Source organism: Salmo trutta, chromosome 4, assembly GCF_901001165.1.
Source record: "Salmo trutta chromosome 4, fSalTru1.1, whole genome shotgun sequence".
NCBI lineage: Eukaryota > Metazoa > Chordata > Actinopteri > Salmoniformes > Salmonidae > Salmo > Salmo trutta.
In genome coordinates, this window is record NC_042960.1 from 55,321,620 (window position 1) to 55,340,567 (window position 18,948).

The 18,948-nt window shown below is 43.9% G+C and overlaps 1 protein-coding gene across 1 annotated transcript; it reads right to left on the reverse strand.

The window, feature by feature from the left end:
• Window positions 1–4,095: 4,095 nt before the first annotated feature.
• LOC115192651 (overexpressed in colon carcinoma 1 protein homolog) lies at window positions 4,096–16,532 on the reverse strand. The gene is made up of 6 exons (XM_029751405.1): window positions 16,262–16,532; window positions 11,058–11,082; window positions 6,729–6,764; window positions 5,522–5,601; window positions 4,894–4,933; window positions 4,096–4,727 (listed from the first exon to the last, which is right to left on the reverse strand). The coding sequence occupies exons 1-5, from the start codon at window positions 16,302–16,304 to the stop codon at window positions 4,929–4,931; spliced, it is 189 nt and encodes a 62-aa protein (XP_029607265.1). The 5' UTR covers window positions 16,305–16,532; the 3' UTR covers window positions 4,096–4,727; window positions 4,894–4,928.
• Window positions 16,533–18,948: the final 2,416 nt, after the last annotated feature.

Sequence of the window (18,948 nt, forward strand, 5' to 3'; positions counted from 1 at the left end):
ATCTCAACATCAACTGTTCCGAGGAGACTGCGTGAATAAGCCCTTCATGGTCGAATTGCTGCAAAGGAACCACTACTAAAGGACACCAATAATAAGAAGAGACTTGCTTAGGCCAAGAAACACGAGCAATGGACATTAGACTGGTGGAAATCTGTCCTTTAGTCTGAGTCCAAATTTGAGATTTTTGGTTTCAACCGCCGTGTCCTTATGAAACTCAGAGTAGGTGAACGGATGATCTCCACATGTGTGGTTTCCACCGTGAAGCATGGAGGAGGTGTGATGGTCTGGGGGTGCTTTTCTGGTGACACTGTCTGTGATTTATTTAGAATTCAAGGGATGGTTTGGGATGAGTTGGACCGCAGAATGAAGGAAAAGCAGCCAACAAGTGCTCAGCATATGTGGGAACTCCTTCAAAACTGTTGGAAAAGCATTCCAGGTGAAGCTGGTTGAGAGAATACTGAGTGTTCAAAACTGTTGTCAAGGCAAAGGGTGCTACTTTGAAGAATAAAATATATTTGTTTGACACTTTTTTGCTTACTACATGATTCCATATGTGTTATTTCATAGTTTTGATGTCTTCACTATTATTCTACAATGTAGAAAATAGTAAAAATTAAGAAAAACCCTCAAATGAGTAGGTGTGTCCAAACATTGACTGGTACTAATATATAAATGTATATAAAGAAAGAAAAAGGTGACATGGCCGATGGCCCATCGGCCTATTAAGATATTCTTTCAAAATGTTTGCCCAATTTCTCTCTTATACTAATCTACAATGAGCCATTGGCTGATCGACCGAGTTGAGATCAAACTCAGTAACTCACATTGACCAGAAAAGAGACCTGCCCCGACTCTGAAATCAGTTAGGCAGACAAGATCATGGATCGTAAAAAGGGAAAGGGTGCCTATAAACGTAGAAGGAGCACATTCTACATTGTCACCTCACTCAAAATGTCCTAATTTTGGGGGCGGTTAAAACCATGATTTGGTCAAACATTAAAATGCATTATCCTCATGATTCCTGTAATGAAAGTGTGCCCTGCACCTGCCCCTGTCTCTCTGTCTCAAAATGTGATCTGATTGTATAACATAAAAACATTGCAATTGCGAGAAACACAGCTTTGGAAGCTTTGCCCCCTTGTCCCTGTTGAGGAAAGGAGGGTCTCAGCTTCCTGTAGGCATCTTTTATATTTCTCAACTTTCAATATTCAGCTCATTAGCAACTATTTTACAACCAAGATATTGGATATGGCTTTGAGCTATGGGGCTCTATTTCAGGCAGCACTGATAGGGATATTTAAGACCAATCAAAAGCTGGTTTTAGTGGTAACGCAGTTGGTTATGGCATGCATTATGACAGTAGAAACGCAGCCTATCCAGCCGTGATGCACATTGCCCATGGAACAACAGTAGACTAATGTGCTTTTAATGTTTAGAAACATTTTAAAAATGGTTCGCTTTCCCCATTTTGTTTTATTTTATTAAAAACCAAGCATAGCCTCCCTTCCTCTTTAGTCTGCCCAATGCAATTGCGAAGTAGTCAAGACTGTTGATAAAGGGTTTGGCTCCTGAGACCGCTTGGATAAAAATCTTAATCACCAAAGCTTTATTAAACTATCAAGTTTGAGAGGAGTAAAACAGTGAGCTGACATTCCCTTTTTATCTATGCATTGTAGGCAGGCCCACATTATTTTAGCCATGCAGGTCCTGTTTTGGATGTGTGTAAAACCCTCCACAGTCTGTGTTGTTTTAATATTATATGCCCACAGGGAGAAATGATGGTGTCTTTAAATGTGACATAGCCTATTTAAAACAAGTTGTTGTTTTGTTTAGAATTTGATTATAATTATTTGTTCTCTTTTTAGGCCTTATCAATAATGAATTGAATCTTGCTTATTGACAATGTTTGGCATGTCCATGCTCAGCAATAATGCAATTTACAGTAGGCCTGGCCCCTATATCTGTGTGAATGCCATGCAATTACTTAGAACAATGTTGACCGCAAATGGGTTCAAGTTAGCCTATTTAGCAAAGATGGGATAGTTCTACATTTTGTTATTTTGTTTCTGTTAGCCAATGAACAAACTATACCTGACTAACATTGGAATTGAAGTTGATTCCAAGGCAATACCTAAAAGTTTGAAAATACACAACCTGAAGCAACCACATATTTCACCATAGAGAACGTTCTGATTGGCCAGTGAGGGGCCAAGCCTCGACACGCCCACAACTTGTTTGTTCATCAAAACCCAGCCCTTTTGCACCAACACCAGCAAGTGTGCCAATAATTGTGATGGTGAAAATAGTATAAATATGTTTGATACACCCCTGAACCTATAGCGCTACTGCATGCACTTAGATTCACCATTGTGTTAGGTTTGTTAAAATAGAGCCCATGGAGCGGCACGTGCCCGAAATGCGCACTGGCCATTGCAAGGTCTCATGGCTAGTAGCCTACAACTGTAAAGTTCTTTTGGGACATTACATTTACTGTTGGATCAATACATGGCTACTACCAGAGTGTATTATATTTAGTGTTAGCAATCTAGTTAAAACCTCTCAAGGATCGGACCCTTTTTTTCAATTTTCGCCTAAAATGACATACATTTGGGTATCTGTCTGTAGTTCAGGACCTGAAGCAGGGATATGCATATTCTTGATACCATTTGAAAGAAAACACTTTGACGTTTGAGGAAATGTGAAATGACTGTAGGAGAATATAACACATTAGATCTGGTAAAAGATAATACAAACCAAAAAAACATGCATTTTCTTTTTTTTCATCATCTTTGAAATGCAAGAAAAAGGCCATAATATTGCAGTTAAGGCGCAATTTAGATGTTGGCCACTAGATGCAGCGTGTGTGCAAAGTTCAGATTGAGCCAATGAAGCACTGCAATACTGCACAGTATTTTGAATCAAGTCTGCCCAAATGTGCCGAATTGGTCAGTTGATACATTTTCAACTACCATAAATATAGAGAACATACATTTTGTATTACCATATCATTTTTGTAAGTTTACATACCCAGGAATGTCATACATGATGGATCATTTAGCTTATACACTAACTTTCACACATCTAGATGGCCGGGCAGGGTGGGTGTAGAGCCAGAGACAGCAGGGGTTCAAACTACAGAACCCACTTCCTACATTTGAATATAAAAATGGATTTTATCAAACAAAACTATGCTACATTTTTTTTCTCTGGGACCCTCAGGATGACAAATTAGAGCAAGTAGAATGTAAGTACATTATTTACCTTCAGAGGTGAATGTATCAAACCAGTTGCTGTGATAAAAGTTTTTTGTTGTTGTGCACTCTCCTCAAACAATAGCATGGTATTTTTTCACTGTAATAGCTACTGTAAATTGGACAGTGCAGTTAGATTAACAAGAATTTAAGCTGTCTGCCCATATAAGACGTCTATGTCCTGGAAAGTTTGCTGTTACTTACATCATTCTAGTCACATTAGCGCATGTTAGCCTCAACTGTCCCACTATAGGGACACCGATCCCATAGAGGTTGTGTTTTAAGTTTCCACTTCCTCAGGTGTTGAACCCCAAATTAATTAGCCTATGTTTGTAGTTAGTTCACATAAAGATGTATGTAATTCATCTCTATTGAAAAAGTTCTATATATTTTATTTTTTACCCCAAATCGGGAATTAGTTTTGTCTCATTGCTGCAACTGCTATATGGACTCCGGAGCGGTGAAGGTTGAAAGCCATGCATCAAAACACAACCCTGCCAAGCCGCACTGCCGGAGGAAACACCGTACAACTGGTGACTGAAGTCAGCGTGCATGTGCCCGGCCTCTCATAAGGAGTCGCTAGAGTGCAATGGGACAAGGACATCCCAGCCGGCTTAACCCTCCCCTACCCAGACAACACTGGGTCAATTGTGTGCCACCTCGTCAGTCTCCCGGTCTCGGCTGGCTGTGACACAGCCTGGGATCAAACCTTGGTCTGTAGTGACCCCTTTAGCACTGTGATGCAGTGCCTTAGACTGCTGCGCCACTCGGGAGGCACTGGAGTTCTATTTTGACAGTGGAGTCTAGCAACTATAGTCTAACAAAATTCATGACAATCACTGGATTATGTTGCACAAAATATCTTGAGTCATGCATTCCTGCTTGGATGCGTTAGATGAAACAACTTATTACACTTCTTAATAAACCACTATGAATGACTTTTTGAGATGATTACTCATGATCTAGGTCCTACCAAATCATGGGCTGGTGCCACCAACTGTAACTGGGGGTGAGTTGGCAGTGCTTGCAGTGATGTGGGCTGGTGTGGATAAAATACTAGGGTTGAATTCTTGTCCCTGTCCGCCACTGGCAGAGCCCGTCGAGGAGGAGTCTCAGAGTGGCTGTGTTTCTCACGTCTCTTCCTGAGCCCAAGAAGCTGCTCCAGAACATTGACCTATAGTCCAGGATGTTTGTCCAAATGCTTACGTTCTCCCCTCGGCCACCGACTGCTCTGGTTCTGCTGTCCAGATCTATGTGAGTGTCAAGAAGGGCAAAGAATCCTCAGAAAAAGGTGTCCATTGAGCCTCTACTCGGTGCCACTCTGACACAGTTTCCTCAGGACCCAAGTAGGCTGACGTCATATCTGCCTGATGGTCCGGGCTATATTGTGATGGGGAGTCAGTAATCCGAGCACACTCCTCCTCTCAACATGTGAATTGAATGTCCCTGTATGTTTTGAATAATGTATCTACAGTCCTGGAAAGAAGAATAACACAGACAGTCAGACAGAGGTCATAGCCAGCCACCACGTTATGTAAGATGTTATTGTGTTTGAGTACAACATTTATAATCAGTGCAGGCTGTCATTAATTGTGTTTTATTATCATGTCAAGAGGATGAAGGGAGGAAAATTTTTGTGTACCTGTGTTGTATGTCAATGATTCCCTTCTATATATTTTAGTCTACGGGGAGGGACAGACAGACATAATTATGAACATTTTCAACATTATGAACATTATGAAATTAGTCTTTTGAGTCAAAGTCCCTTGTGTTGCACACAAACGCACATTTACGCACCAACGCAGGCACGCAAGCACATACACACACACACACACACACACACACACACTCCCAGACACACTCCCACCCTCCAATAAGGATACAGATGTCACACTACTGGCATCTAATGTCTCCCCACTGGACACAGATGACAATTCAATGTCTATTCCACATTGGTTCAACACTGTTTCCACTGCATTTCAATAAAACTATGTTGATTCAACCAGTGTGTGCCCAGGGGTTCACTACTCCTAAACCATTGACAGCCATATGTTCCGGATACTTCCCACGAAGGAGGAACCAATCAATCTATTCTGGGCATCAACTACCAGCTAAAGAGGAGTGGTGTGTCCATGTCCATGAGTGGTAGATCATCTGATATTCCCTGTACAGTCAAAATTAGTGGAAATTATGTAACAACCAATCGTATTGCAATGCATAATTTAAACCTTATAACACTACACAGATATCTTGGACCTGTCATGTTGTACCTTTGCCTGTGGACTTGGACTGGCTGGCTGCCACAGTGGTCATGTCAGATGGCAGACCTACGTACACCCCGCCATAGTTCCTGAGAGAGGTAGTATGAAAAAAGATCCAAGGTCACATGACATCCAGACACTATACTGTGGCAGACTCTCACCAACAACAGGGTGTTAGCACTGCAGTGTGTGTACAGTATGTAACCAAAACACATTTAAGGAAGCAGCAGTGCCAGAGATGAAAAGACGTCTTTCCGGACTCAAAAATACTAATATTTTGGAAGTTGAAAACACATATTTTCCAGACTTTGAAATCAGGTGCATTTTAGGTGCTGAATGAAAGGTGAAGACATCTTTTACGGATGTAAAAAATAAACACACATATTCCAGACATTGAAAATAAGTAATTTACTTATGTTAAAAACATATTTTCTGTCATTGATTCTACAGCAAAATTTCAACTGCTACCTTAGTTGAATGCACTGACTGTAAGTCACTCTGGATAAGAGCGTCTGCTGAATGACCAAAATGTAAATGTAAAAACAAACACTTGCAAAGCATTCTGGGTATTATTCCAAACAAGTACAAATTTGATCGATGCAGACCAGATCCAAATCTGAACAAATCATAGACGTCTAGGCTGTGTTTCACAAGTTTGAACAACACAGTACTGTATGGCACAGTAGAGCACAGTACAGCAGAGTTTAATTCAGTAGAGTACAGCACAGAAGAGCACAGTACAATAGAGTAGAGTATAGTTTAATTCAGTAGATTAGAGTACAGTAGTGTACAGCACAGTATAGTTTAACTCAGTAGAGTACAGCACAGTTTAGTTCAATAGAGTACAATATAGTACACTATACTTTACTGTACTCTACTGTATTGTACTGTATGCTTCTGTACTATACTGTACTTTTCTTTACTGTGTACTGTAATGTACTCTGCCTTGCTCTACTGTACTGTACTGTGTTGTCCAAACATATACGTCTATAATTGGTTCAGATTTGGTGCAGTCTGGACCAAATCTGAACCAATTATTGACGTATATGTTTAGGCCAAATACAGGCCCGTCCGGACCAGACAACTGTGGACGTTGAAATCAAGGCCGGACGGTATATGCTTAGTGAGATCTAATGACTGTAAGAACACACATGGTTTGGATTGTGTTTGGGCTAAACCTTTTGCAGAGGAGTAGGACGATAGGACAATCACTTACCTTCTTTTCTCATCGTCTGGTGAGGGTTCTTCTGTCCTAATTAAGACAATAATCACAGATCAGCTCACATGACCGGATAGATAGAATGCTCAAAGCACAAACATATTGTACATAACAGCCAACACGACACAGAGAAATTATTAATATAGTTGACCTGGATAGCGAATGTGACTTGATTATGAGATGGGCAAGACTTGGGGTGGCAGGTAGCCTAGTGGTTAGAGTGTTGGACTAGTAACTGAACGGTGGCAAGATCAAATCCCTGAGCTGACAAGGTAAAAATCTGTCGTTCTGCCCCTGAACAAGGCAGTTAACCCACTGTTCCCCGGTAGGCCGTCATTGAAAATAAGAATTTCTTCTTAACTGACTTGCCAAGTTAAATAAAGGAAAAATAAATAAAAACTTGATATAGGCGTTCTGTGAGGCCAATGATCATAGGGAATCAACAATGTGGATGATGGTTTTCTACCTACAATGAATGGAGGTGAAATGGTTACTGGACTATGCCATGGACATTGTCATGTTTCTTCTCTGTCCACAAAAGAGGCATGAAAAAATAAGTGTCAACTGCCAGTCAAACCGCGTGTGTGTGTGTGACAACAGGGCATAGCAGGCCTGGAGTTGTGTGACTGACTGGCTGTGGTTGGCAGTGTGCTGCTGTCAGTCCCCATGGGTTCTGGAGTTGTGTGACTGACTGGCTGTGGTTGGCAGTGTGCTGCTGTCAGTCCCCATGGGTTCTGGAGTTGTGTGACTGACTGGCTGTGGTTGGCAGTGTGCTGCTGTCAGTCCCCATGGGTTCTGGAGTTGTGTGACTGACTGGCTGTGGTTGGCAGTGTGCTGCTGTCAGTCCCCATGGGTTCTGGAGTTGTGTGACTGACTGGCTGTGGTTGGCAGTGTGCTGCTGTCAGTCCCCATGGGTTCTGGAGTTGTGTGACTGACTGGCTGTGGTTGGCAGTGTGCTGCTGTCAGTCCCCATGGGTTCTGGAGTTGTGTGACTGACTGGCTGTGGTTGGCAGTGTGCTGCTGTCAGTCCCCATGGGTTCTGGAGTTGTGTGACTGACTGGCTGTGGTTGGCAGTGTGCTGCTGTCAGTCCCCATGGGTTCTGGAGTTGTGTGACTGACTGGCTGTGGTTGGCAGTGTGCTGCTGTCAGTCCCCATGGGTTCTGGAGTTGTGTGACTGACTGGCTGTGGTTGGCAGTGTGCTGCTGTCAGTCCCCATGGGTTCTGGAGTTGTGTGACTGACTGGCTGTGGTTGGCAGTGTGCTGCTGTCAGTCCCCATGGGTTCTGGAGTTGTGTGACTGACTGGCTGTGGTTGGCAGTGTGCTGCTGTCAGTCCCCATGGGTTCTGGAGTTGTGTGACTGACTGGCTGTGGTTGGCAGTGTGCTGCTGTCAGTCCCCATGGGTTCTGGAGTTGTGTGACTGACTGGCTGTGGTTGGCAGTGTGCTGCTGTCAGTCCCCATGGGTTCTGGAGTTGTGTGACTGACTGGCTGTGGTTGGCAGTGTGCTGCTGTCAGTCCCCATGGGTTCTGGAGTTGTGTGACTGACTGGCTGTGGTTGGCAGTGTGCTGCTGTCAGTCCCCATGGGTTCTGGAGTTGTGTGACTGACTGGCTGTGGTTGGCAGTGTGCTGCTGTCAGTCCCCATGGGTTCTGGAGTTGTGTGACTGACTGGCTGTGGTTGGCAGTGTGCTGCTGTCAGTCCCCATGGGTTCTGGAGTTGTGTGACTGACTGGCTGTGGTTGGCAGTGTGCTGCTGTCAGTCCCCATGGGTTCTGGAGTTGTGTGACTGACTGGCTGTGGTTGGCAGTGTGCTGCTGTCAGTCCCCATGGGTTCTGGAGTTGTGTGACTGACTGGCTGTGGTTGGCAGTGTGCTGCTGTCAGTCCCCATGGGTTCTGGAGTTGTGTGACTGACTGGCTGTGGTTGGCAGTGTGCTGCTGTCAGTCCCCATGGGTTCTGGAGTTGTGTGACTGACTGGCTGTGGTTGGCAGTGTGCTGCTGTCAGTCCCCATGGGTTCTGGACTGAGCACTTTAACTGCTCAGATGTTTATCATAAAGCACACACACTGATTGATTTTTAAAAAATTGGGGAAATGGCTGCCCCCTCCCTCTGCCCACGTTGTGATGCTGATAGTGGCACACTGCGTCTGGTGGAGGACAGGGCAGCAGGACGTGTTGCACATATTGTTGATGTACAGTCAGGCAGTTCTTTACTGAACAAGGCTGATTCATTGTAAAACCAGTACTGGAACGTATTTTCATTTCTCTACACACTAATATTCTATATGTAAAATATTTGAAGGCCTTGATATGAAAGACTGAACAATTTACCAGAGGATTCACATTAAATGTTTGCATCGTACATATACCATATTTGAAAGTAGGCATTTTGAGGTATTGCAAGGGAATATCAGTATAAGATACATGTATGTATACATTTGATTTCAGACAGATTCTCTCTCTCTCTCTCTCTCTCGCACTATGAAGTAGAGGTCGACCGATTATGATTTTTTTTTTTCAACGCCAATACCGATTATTGGAGGACCAAAACAAGCCGATACCAATTAATGAGCCGATTTAATTAATTTGTAATAATGACAATTACAACAATACTGAATGAACACTTATTTTAACTTAATATAATACATCAATAAAATCAATTTAGCCGCAAATAAATAATGAAACATGTTCAATTTGGTTTAAATAATGCAAAAACAAAGTGTTGGAAGAAGAAAGTAAAAGTGCAATATGTGCCATGTAAGAAAGCTAACGTTTCAGTGCCTTCCTCAGAACATGGGAACATATGAAAGCTGGTGGTTCCTTTTAACATGAGTCTTCAATATTCCCAGGTAAGAAGTTTTAGGTTGTAGTTATTATAGGAATTATAGGACTATTTCTCTCTATACGATTTGTATTTCATATACCTTTGACTATTGGATGTTCTTATAGGCACTTTAGTATTGCCAGTGTAACAGTATAGCTTCCGTCCCTCTCCTCGCTCCTACCTGGGCTCGAACCAAGAACACATCGACAACAGCCATCCTCGAAGCAGCGTTACCCATGTAGAGCAAGGGGAACAACTACTCCAAGACTCAGAGCGAGTGACGTTTGAAACGCTATTAGCGCGCACCCGCTAACTAGCTAGCCATTTCACATCGGTTACACCAGCCTAATCTTGGGAGTTGACAGGCTTGAAGTCATAAACAGCGCCATGCATTGCGAAGAGCTGCTGGCAAAATGCACGAAAGTGCTGTTTGAATGAATGCTTACGAGCTTGCTGGTGATTACCACCGCTCAGTCAGACTGCTCTATCAAATCATAGACTTAATTATATTATAATAAACAAACAGAAATACGAGCCTTAGGTCATTAATATGGTCGAATCCGGAAACTATCATCTCGAAAACAAAACATTTTTTTCTTTCAGTGAAATACGGAACCGGTTCGTATTTTATCTAACGGGTGGCATCCCTAAGTCTAAATATTCCTGTTACATTGCACAACCTTCAATGGTATGTCATAATTACGTACAATTCTGGCAAATTAGTTCGCAACGAGCCAGGCAATGAACGCAAGAGCAGTGACACAATTTCATGTTAGCAGGCAATATTAACTAAATATGCAGGTTTAAAAATATATACTTGTGTATTGATTTTAAAGAAAGGCATTGATGTTTATGGTTAGGTACATTGGTGCAACGACAGTGCTTTTTTTGCAAATGCGCTTGTTAAATCATCACCCGTTTGTCGAAGTAGGCTGTGATTCGATGAGAAATTAACAGGCACCGCATCGATTATATGCAATGCAGGACACGTTAGATAAACTAGTAATATCATCAACCATGTGTAGTTAACTAGTGATTATGTTAAGATTGATAGTTTTTTATAAGATAAGTTTAATGCTAGCTAGCAACTTACCTTGGCTTCTTGCTGCCCTCGCGTAACAGGTAGTCAGCCTGCCATGCAGGCTCCTCGTGGAGTGCAATGTAAGGCAGGTGGTTAGAGCATTGGACTAGTAACCAGAAGGTTGCAAAAACGAATCCCTGAATCCCCCTGAACAAGGCAGTTAACCCCCGTTCCTAGGCCGTCATTGAAAATAAGAATGTATTCTTAATCTGACTTGCCTAGTTAAATAAAGGTGTAAAAAAAAAATATATATATATATAAAAAAATCGGCGGCCAAAAATACCGATTGCCGATTGTTATGAAAACTTGAAATCGGCCCTAATTAATCGGCCAGTTCCGATTAATCGGTCAACCTCTACTATGAAGGCAACACCTTCTTGAGTCTATGAAGGAGTAATCGGATGAGACAGTTGCTGTACTTACAAATCTTTGGAAGTTTCTGCAGGTCCTGTGAACTCAAGAAAAATAATATAAATACTCAACTATCATTATTTTGTTCTGGATGCTACATGACGTGTGGAATAAAATAGAAAAGTACATTTTATTTAGTAGCCTAAGTGAGGGTGCTGATTTGAGGTGATCTTGTCTCACATCAAGCCCACATTTACCAATTCATTTGCACTGTCGATCTCTCCTCTTTGTACTGTGTGCCTGCTTTATCTATAGCAGGGCTGTTCAACGTCGGTCCTGGAGAGCCAAAATACTTCTGGTTTTCATCCTCTTCTTCTAATAAGGGACTGATTCAGACCTGGGACACCAGGTGAGTGCAATTAACCACCAGGTAGAAACAAAAAACAGAAGTGTTTCGGCCCTCCTTACCATCCACAATATCAGTAATCACAGAGCAGACAGAATCATTGACAGCTAATCACTGTACCTATCTCTACAGTACCTTTCTGATGCTATCGGAAATGCCATAGGCTCCATACATCACTATTAACACAACTACCTGCCTTAACAGCTCCCTTCCCACTCTTAGAAGATATTACAGAAATCAATGCGCCACAGCTTAATGACCGCCACTTAAGGCCCACTTTAAGGGAGTGAAAGAGCACTGTGGGTGATGTTGGCTGGCTGGGCTCGTAGGGCTGTCTGTGATTTGACAGTTGTTGGTGGCTTTCGAGTGGAGTTGTTGGCGGCTTTCGAGTGGCACCCCAGAGCTCTCTTAAGGGGACTGTATGTACCAACTCCACGCCACACAGAGAGGGACCTTGATATGGATGTGTAGGACATGTAGGGCCAGAGTGAGAGACAGGTAGAGGCCACAGCGCAGATAGGACTTGCTCTGGGAGAGAGGAGGGAGAAGGTTGGAGTGGCTCTGATAGAGAGGAGGGATAGAGAGGGTTGGACTGGTTCTGAGAGAGGAGGGAGAGAGAGGGTTGGACTGGTTCTGAGAGAGGAGTGATAGGGAGGGTTGGACTGACTCTGAAAGAGAGGAGAGGTACGGAGGGTTGGACAGGTTCTGAGGGAGAGAGAGAGAGGGTTGGACAGGCTCAGAGAGGGGTAGGGTTGGACGGGCTCAGAGAGGGGTAGGGTTGGACTTGCTCTGACAGAGAGGAGGGGTATGGAGGGTTGGACTGGTTCAGAGGAAGAGAAGGGATAGAGTGGGTTGGACAGGCTCTGAGAGAGAGGACAGGCTCTGACAGAGGAGGGATAGGAACGGTTGGACTGGCTCTGAGAGAGCGGACAGGCTCTGACAGAGGAGGGATAGGAACGGTTGGACTGGCTCTGAGAGAGCGGACAGGCTCTGACAGAGGAGGGATAGGAACGGTTGGACTGGCTCTGAGAGAGCGGACAGGCTCTGACAGAGGAGGGATAGGAACGGTTGGACTGGCTCTGAGAGAGCGGACAGGCTCTGACAGAGGAGGGATAGGAACGGTTGGACTGGCTCTGAGAGAGCGGACAGGCTCTGACAGAGGAGGGATAGGAACGGTTGGACTGGCTCTGAGAGAGAGGACAGGCTCTGACAGAGGAGGGATAGGAACGGTTGGACTGGCTCTGAGAGAGCGGACAGGCTCTGACAGAGGAGAGATAGGAACGGTTGGACTGGCTCTGAGAGAGCGGACAGGCTCTGACAGAGGAGGGATAGGAACGGTTGGACTGGCTCTGAGAGAGCGGACAGGCTCTGACAGAGGAGGGATAGGAACGGTTGGACTGGCTCTGAGAGAGCGGACAGGCTCTGACAGAGGAGGGATAGGAACGGTTGGACTGGCTCTGAGAGAGCGGACAGGCTCTGACAGAGGAGGGATAGGAACGGTTGGACTGGCTCTGAGAGAGCGGACAGGCTCTGACAGAGGAGGGATAGGAACGGTTGGACTGGCTCTGAGAGAGCGGACAGGCTCTGACAGAGGAGGGATAGGAACGGTTGGACTGGCTCTGAGAGCGGACAGGCTCTGACAGAGGAGAGATAGGAAGGGTTTGACAGGCTCTGACAGAGGAGAGATAGGAACGGTTGGACTGGCTCTGAGAGAGCGGACAGGCTCTGACAGAGGAGGGATAGGAACGGTTGGACTGGCTCTGAGAGAGCGGACAGGCTCTGACAGAGGAGGGATAGGAACGGTTGGACTGGCTCTGAGAGAGCGGACAGGCTCTGACAGAGGAGGGATAGGAACGGTTGGACTGGCTCTGAGAGAGTGGACAGGCTCTGACAGAGGAGGGATAGGAACGGTTGGACTGGCTCTGAGAGAGCGGACAGGCTCTGACAGAGGAGAGATAGGAAGGGTTTGACAGGCTTTGACAGAGGGATAGGGAGGATTGGACTGGCTCTGAGAGAGGGATAGGGATGGTTGGACTGTCTCTGACAGAAAGGAGGGAGGGTTGGACTGTGACAGAAACGAGGGATAGGGAGGGTTAGACTGGCCCTGACAGGGATAGGGAGGGTTGGACTTGTTCTGACGGAGAGAGAGGAGGGATAGGAACGGTTGGACTGGCTCTGAGAGAGCGGACAGGCTCTGACAGAGGAGGGATAGGAACGGTTGGACTGGCTCTGAGAGAGTGGACAGGCTCTGACAGAGGAGGGATAGGAACGGTTGGACTGGCTCTGAGAGAGCGGACAGGCTCTGACAGAGGAGAGATAGGAAGGGTTTGACAGGCTCTGAGAGAGGGATAGGGAGGATTGGACTGGCTCTGAGAGAGGGATAGGGATGGTTGGACTGTCTCTGACAGAAAGGAGGGAGGGTTGGACTGTGACAGAAACGAGGGATAGGGAGGGTTAGACTGGCCCTGACAGGGATAGGGAGGGTTGGACTTGTTCTGACGGAGAGAGAGGAGGGATAGGGAGGGTTGGACTGGCTCTGATAGAGGAGGGATAGGGAAGGTTGGATCTGTATTATGGAGGTTGTCAGAGAAATGTAGAGGTCATAACAACCTGCACTGGCTCTGGGAGACAGGAGGGATAGAAAGGGTTGGACCTTAGAAAGGGTTGGACCTGGGAGAGGGTTGGACCTTGATGGATATCAGGTATACTCTGTATCAAAGGCAGCTAACTTTGAGAAACAAGGGTCAAATAGACCAACAGCTTGCAGTGGATGTAACTGGAAAAAGTTTACAGTGGACGTAGTTTACAGTGGACGTAGTTTACAGTGGATGGAGATGACATAGTTTACAGTGGACGGAGATTACAGTGGACGGAGATTACAGTGGACGGAGTTTACAGTGGACGGAGTTTACAGTGGACGGAGATTACAGTGGACGTAGTTTACAGCGGACATAGCTTATGTCAGGTGGTTTGCATCATGTAGCTATGATCATACATCATCTAGCATACTGTATGCTACACTGTATGAATTTATATTACATCACAAACTGAGTTCCAGTCCATTCAAATTGTCTTCATTCACCTTCTTCATCTGCTACTAAATTCCTAGAAATTATCCACTTAAATTGTCTTCATTCACCTTCCTCATCTGCATCTAAATTCTTAGAAACACAATGGTTTCTACTTTATTATGCAAGTAATTGAATGTTCTGTATTCACTGCTGTGTCAAAAGAATCTGTCCTTGTATCAAATGGAACATTATTTAACTTTTAATGGTAATGAAACCACCTCCCCCGTCCTCCATCTCCTCTGTTACCACACAACATGACATTGACAGAGTGTACACCTACGGAGGCCATACTTGTTAACTTTACAAAAAAGTTGAAATTTTAGTTAACGTTTAAGCGTCAGCCAATTAAAATTGTCCATGTAGTTGCTTGTGATCAAAGGCTACATGTTAACTGTTCGGGATTTGAACCATATATAATCATGGCCACCTGGTGAGGTTAGCATAGGGCAAAATGTGCCATGTTATCTAATAGGAACAGCTCAAATGTAGCCTCAACTACATCAACAATTTTAATTGGCTGATGCTTAAACTTTTTCTCATGTTTACAAGTATGGCCCCATCGTGTCCCAATGCTATTCTAAAATGTTGACATCTACTAACACTTATGTTATTTGTATTTAAATATGAAATGTGCATCTTCCAATTCACAACAAACCACCATTTTATCCTCATCTATAGAAGAGGAGACCAAAGCCTTTATACAGTAACAATGCAAGTGGAGAAGACAGTGGCCATTTCACAAGCCTTAGGAAATGGTATTCATTATTAAGGGGACTCAGATCTGGTTTCACAAGAGGTGGGATGAGAAGCACCATATCCAGTACATTTAGGAGGTCACTGTCCTATTTAGCTGGACAAACACATGGGTGTGGAATAAAAACGGAGTGGGAATCGAAACTTCCCTTACCTGATCATTATAAAGATAAACCATTAGACAACAGGTTAACCAGACTCACATATAGAGTACAACTGGTAATTTGACCTCACAGCTGTGTTGTGCAACACTGCTGATATGATCACATTTAGTCTACAGTACTAACGATTCCGATACTGTTATGGATGGGTGTAGGGTCATTTTAGCATTGGCCAATAGACTATGGAAAATCCCCTAGACCTTTGTAATGAATAATGACAGACATCTGTGACAAAAAAAGGCAGCCTCTACCACACACTCATCATAATGACATTGTCACGTCTTCACATCCTTGTCCCTGAGCTGGAGATTGACCTCTAACTGTGGGCTTAAAGATCCTTCACAGAGAATCTCACAAATGTCTCCATTGTATAACATACATAATCATAATTCTCACGTCAAGTTCACATTATTTTCCTCTGGGGACTCCTTACCATGAACTAGGGTAGATTCAGAGAAGAGAAAACATGAAGCTGTTTGTCCCATTAGCTTCCTGGGGTTCTGTTAGACAAGGAGCCTGTCTGGTCTTTGCTGATTAGCTATATATATATATATATATATATATATGCACACACACATCTTTAAAGCCTTTCAGCTTTAAATTCCTAAAGACACTTTGCTGTCTCCTGGCCACCAGGGGTCAAAGTCTGAGCTAAAGACTGCTGTTAACCCTTGAGACCACCATACAAAATTCAGCAAACAACTGTATAAGCATACACACACACACACACACACACAGGCACACACAGGCACAGGCACACATATGCAGAAAGAGCAAGAATGACCCTAACACACGATCCACACAACATCACCTCCCTTGGGCATGAACCCCCCCCGTCACACACACACAAACACACACTGTATGTTATGGAACAAGAACACTCACCCCCTCCTGACGTGCTGGCGGCTGAGGAATTGCCACAACCCATTCTGCATGGATGCAGCTATCGTCCAAGGAAACGAGAGGAGCTCAAAGAGGAGGGAAAGGAGAAAAGAGCAACAGCCATGTGGAGATGGAAACAGATGAAAGAGGGATGAAAGAAGGAGTTGTTTTATGTCTCTGTCACACTGATTTCCTATTTGGTGGTAGGCTCCTGCGCTCTGTGTCCATCCCCTCTGCAGAACTGAACTGAGTGGTGTGTGAAAGCATGGAGATGCTGTTTTATACACAGAGGGAGGGAGAGAGAGAGAAAAACAGAGAGAGAAAAACAGAGAGAGAGACAGAGAGAGAGACAGAGAGAGAGACAGAGAGAGAGAGACAGAGAGAGAGACAGAGAGATGCTCTGCCCTCATATGATTTTCTCTTTTTCTCCAACCTGACAGGGTTGCCCAGGAAACGGGGGAATGGGGAGGAGGGTGTAGAGCAAGCAGGCCAATGGAGCTCCCAGTTTGGTAAGGAACACATTATGTATTAAAAAGGGGACATTATAAATGTTCCAGCTTGTATGTGTGACTTTCCAAATCCTGATGTGGTAACATGCATGTTAAAATACACAGCTGAAAAGCATACTCCATTGACACTCAAAGCCCGAAAGCCTTTGAGAAGCCTGACATATCTCACAAATAATATTTTCTTCAAAACCTTCAACTAGGGTCAAACTAAGTTCAGCGTTGTGTGATCCTCTTATAAAGCACAACAGCTCCACTAGCCTTTCCTTCTCTGAATGTTTTATTATGTTTCACAAGCCATTTTGGTAACAAGACCTGAGTTTGGAATGCTTGCTGTGTACTACTAGCCTACTAGACTTACTCTCAGGGCTCAAATTCCATGGAACCCGCATTGTAGTATTTACGTAATAGCTCCTTCCCCTATGGTCAAATAAACACTATACAAAAAACTAGCTACCACTATCAGATAGACTTTCCTCACAGGTAAATGCATCTAGTTTTCACAATAACAAGTGTGTGCATTGGCAGTAGTTTGTAGGCATAGTAAACCAAAAGAACCTGTGTAAGCTACTCATCCCCCTTAAGATAATGGTTCTTATGGTTTCCCGTAGCAACAATGTTCTATGGTCACATGATGTTTCAGGTGTTGATGATAGTGTTTTGTAATGTCTGGAGTCCATGCTTAAAATGAGCTGGAGCTATGTAGTCCAATTCCTTAATAAATACAGATGTCCTCTGTCCTCTCCAAACCCTGAGGGTAGAACTTTCATTAACTCTGGGTACACACACACACACACACACACAGGAGCTGCAGTCATGAGATCATGAGAATTAAGCTGAATATGCATTGACTGTGAGTGAAGATAAACCCATTATGTCCACATCACCAATGAACGAACTATCATGGTTCAAACACACCAAGCCAGTCGTGAAGAGGGCACGACAGCGCCTATTCCCCCTCAGGAGACTGAAAAGATTTGGCATGGGCCCTCATCCTCAAAAGGTTCTACAGCTGAACCATCAAGAGCATCCTGACTGGTTGCATCACCTCCTGGTATGGCAACTGCTCGGCCTCCGACCGCAAGGCGCTACAGAGGATAGTGCATACGGCCCAGTACATCACTGGGGCCAAGCTTCCTGCCATCCAGGACCTCTATACCAGTTGGTGTCAGAGGATGGTCCTAAAATGACCAAAAACTCCAGCCACCCTAGTCATAGACTGTTCTCCGGCAAGCGGTACTGGAGCGCCAAGTCTAGGTCCAAAAGCCTTCTTAACAGCTTCTACTCCAAGCCACAAGACTCCTGAACAGCTAATCAAATGGCTACCCGGACTATTTGCATTGACCCCCCCCACCCCCATTTTTACGTTGCTGCTCCTCTCTGTTTATTATCTATGCATAGTTACTTTGCCTTTACCTACATGTACATATTACCTGTGCCCCCGCACATTGACTCTGTAGCCTTGCTACTGTTTTTTATTGTTGCTCTTTAATTATTTGTTATTTTTCCAATTTTTTATTTTTTATTTACATTTTTTATTTATTCATTTTTTGCTTCAGTTTATTTTAGTAAATACTTTCTTAACACTTTGTTTTTCTTAAAAACTGCATTGTTGGTTAAGGGCTTGTAGGTAAGCATTTCACTGTTGTATTCGGCAAATGTCACAAATACAATTTGATTTGACTTGATTTGAACAGCTCGTCTCAATCCTCACCTTTGTGAAATATTATAAATAGACTGCAAGGATGATTACAGAGCTAGATTACTTTACAGGTTTGCAATTTCAGGAGCCATGACCTTTTTTTTTATCTTAATGTGTTTTCGAATGACTCATCGCTCAATGTTCTTTTTTGTCTTTTTTGGTGTTCATTTCATAAGCCACTGAACAGAGTTCAACGGAAGTGTTGGGATATAATTGCTACAACTGAATCAAATCAAAGTGTATTTGTCACATGCACCGAATACAACAAGTGTTGACCTTACAGTGAAATGCTTACTTACAGGCTCTAACCAATAGTGCAAAAAAAATAGGTGTATATATATATAGGTGTATATGTGTGTGTGTGTGTGTGTGTGTAGGTAAGTAAAGAAATAAAACAACAGTAAAAAGACATTTGAAAATAACAGTAGCGAGGCTACATACAGACACCAGTTAGTCAGACTGATTGAGGTAGTATGTACATG

Bases quoted from the DNA above. Each gene is read 5' to 3' on its own strand.
- LOC115192651 (XM_029751405.1), bottom strand. From the start codon at position 16,304: ATGGGTTGTGGCAATTCCTCAGCCGCCAGCACGTCAGGAGGGG. The intron at 6,765-11,057 runs GTAAGTACAGCA...TGTCTTAATTAG, and splicing joins GCAGAAACTTCCAAAGATTT to GACAGAAGAACCCTCACCAG. The intron at 5,602-6,728 runs GTAAGTGATTGT...TACCTCTCTCAG, and splicing joins CCAGACGATGAGAAAAGAAG to GAACTATGGCGGGGTGTACG.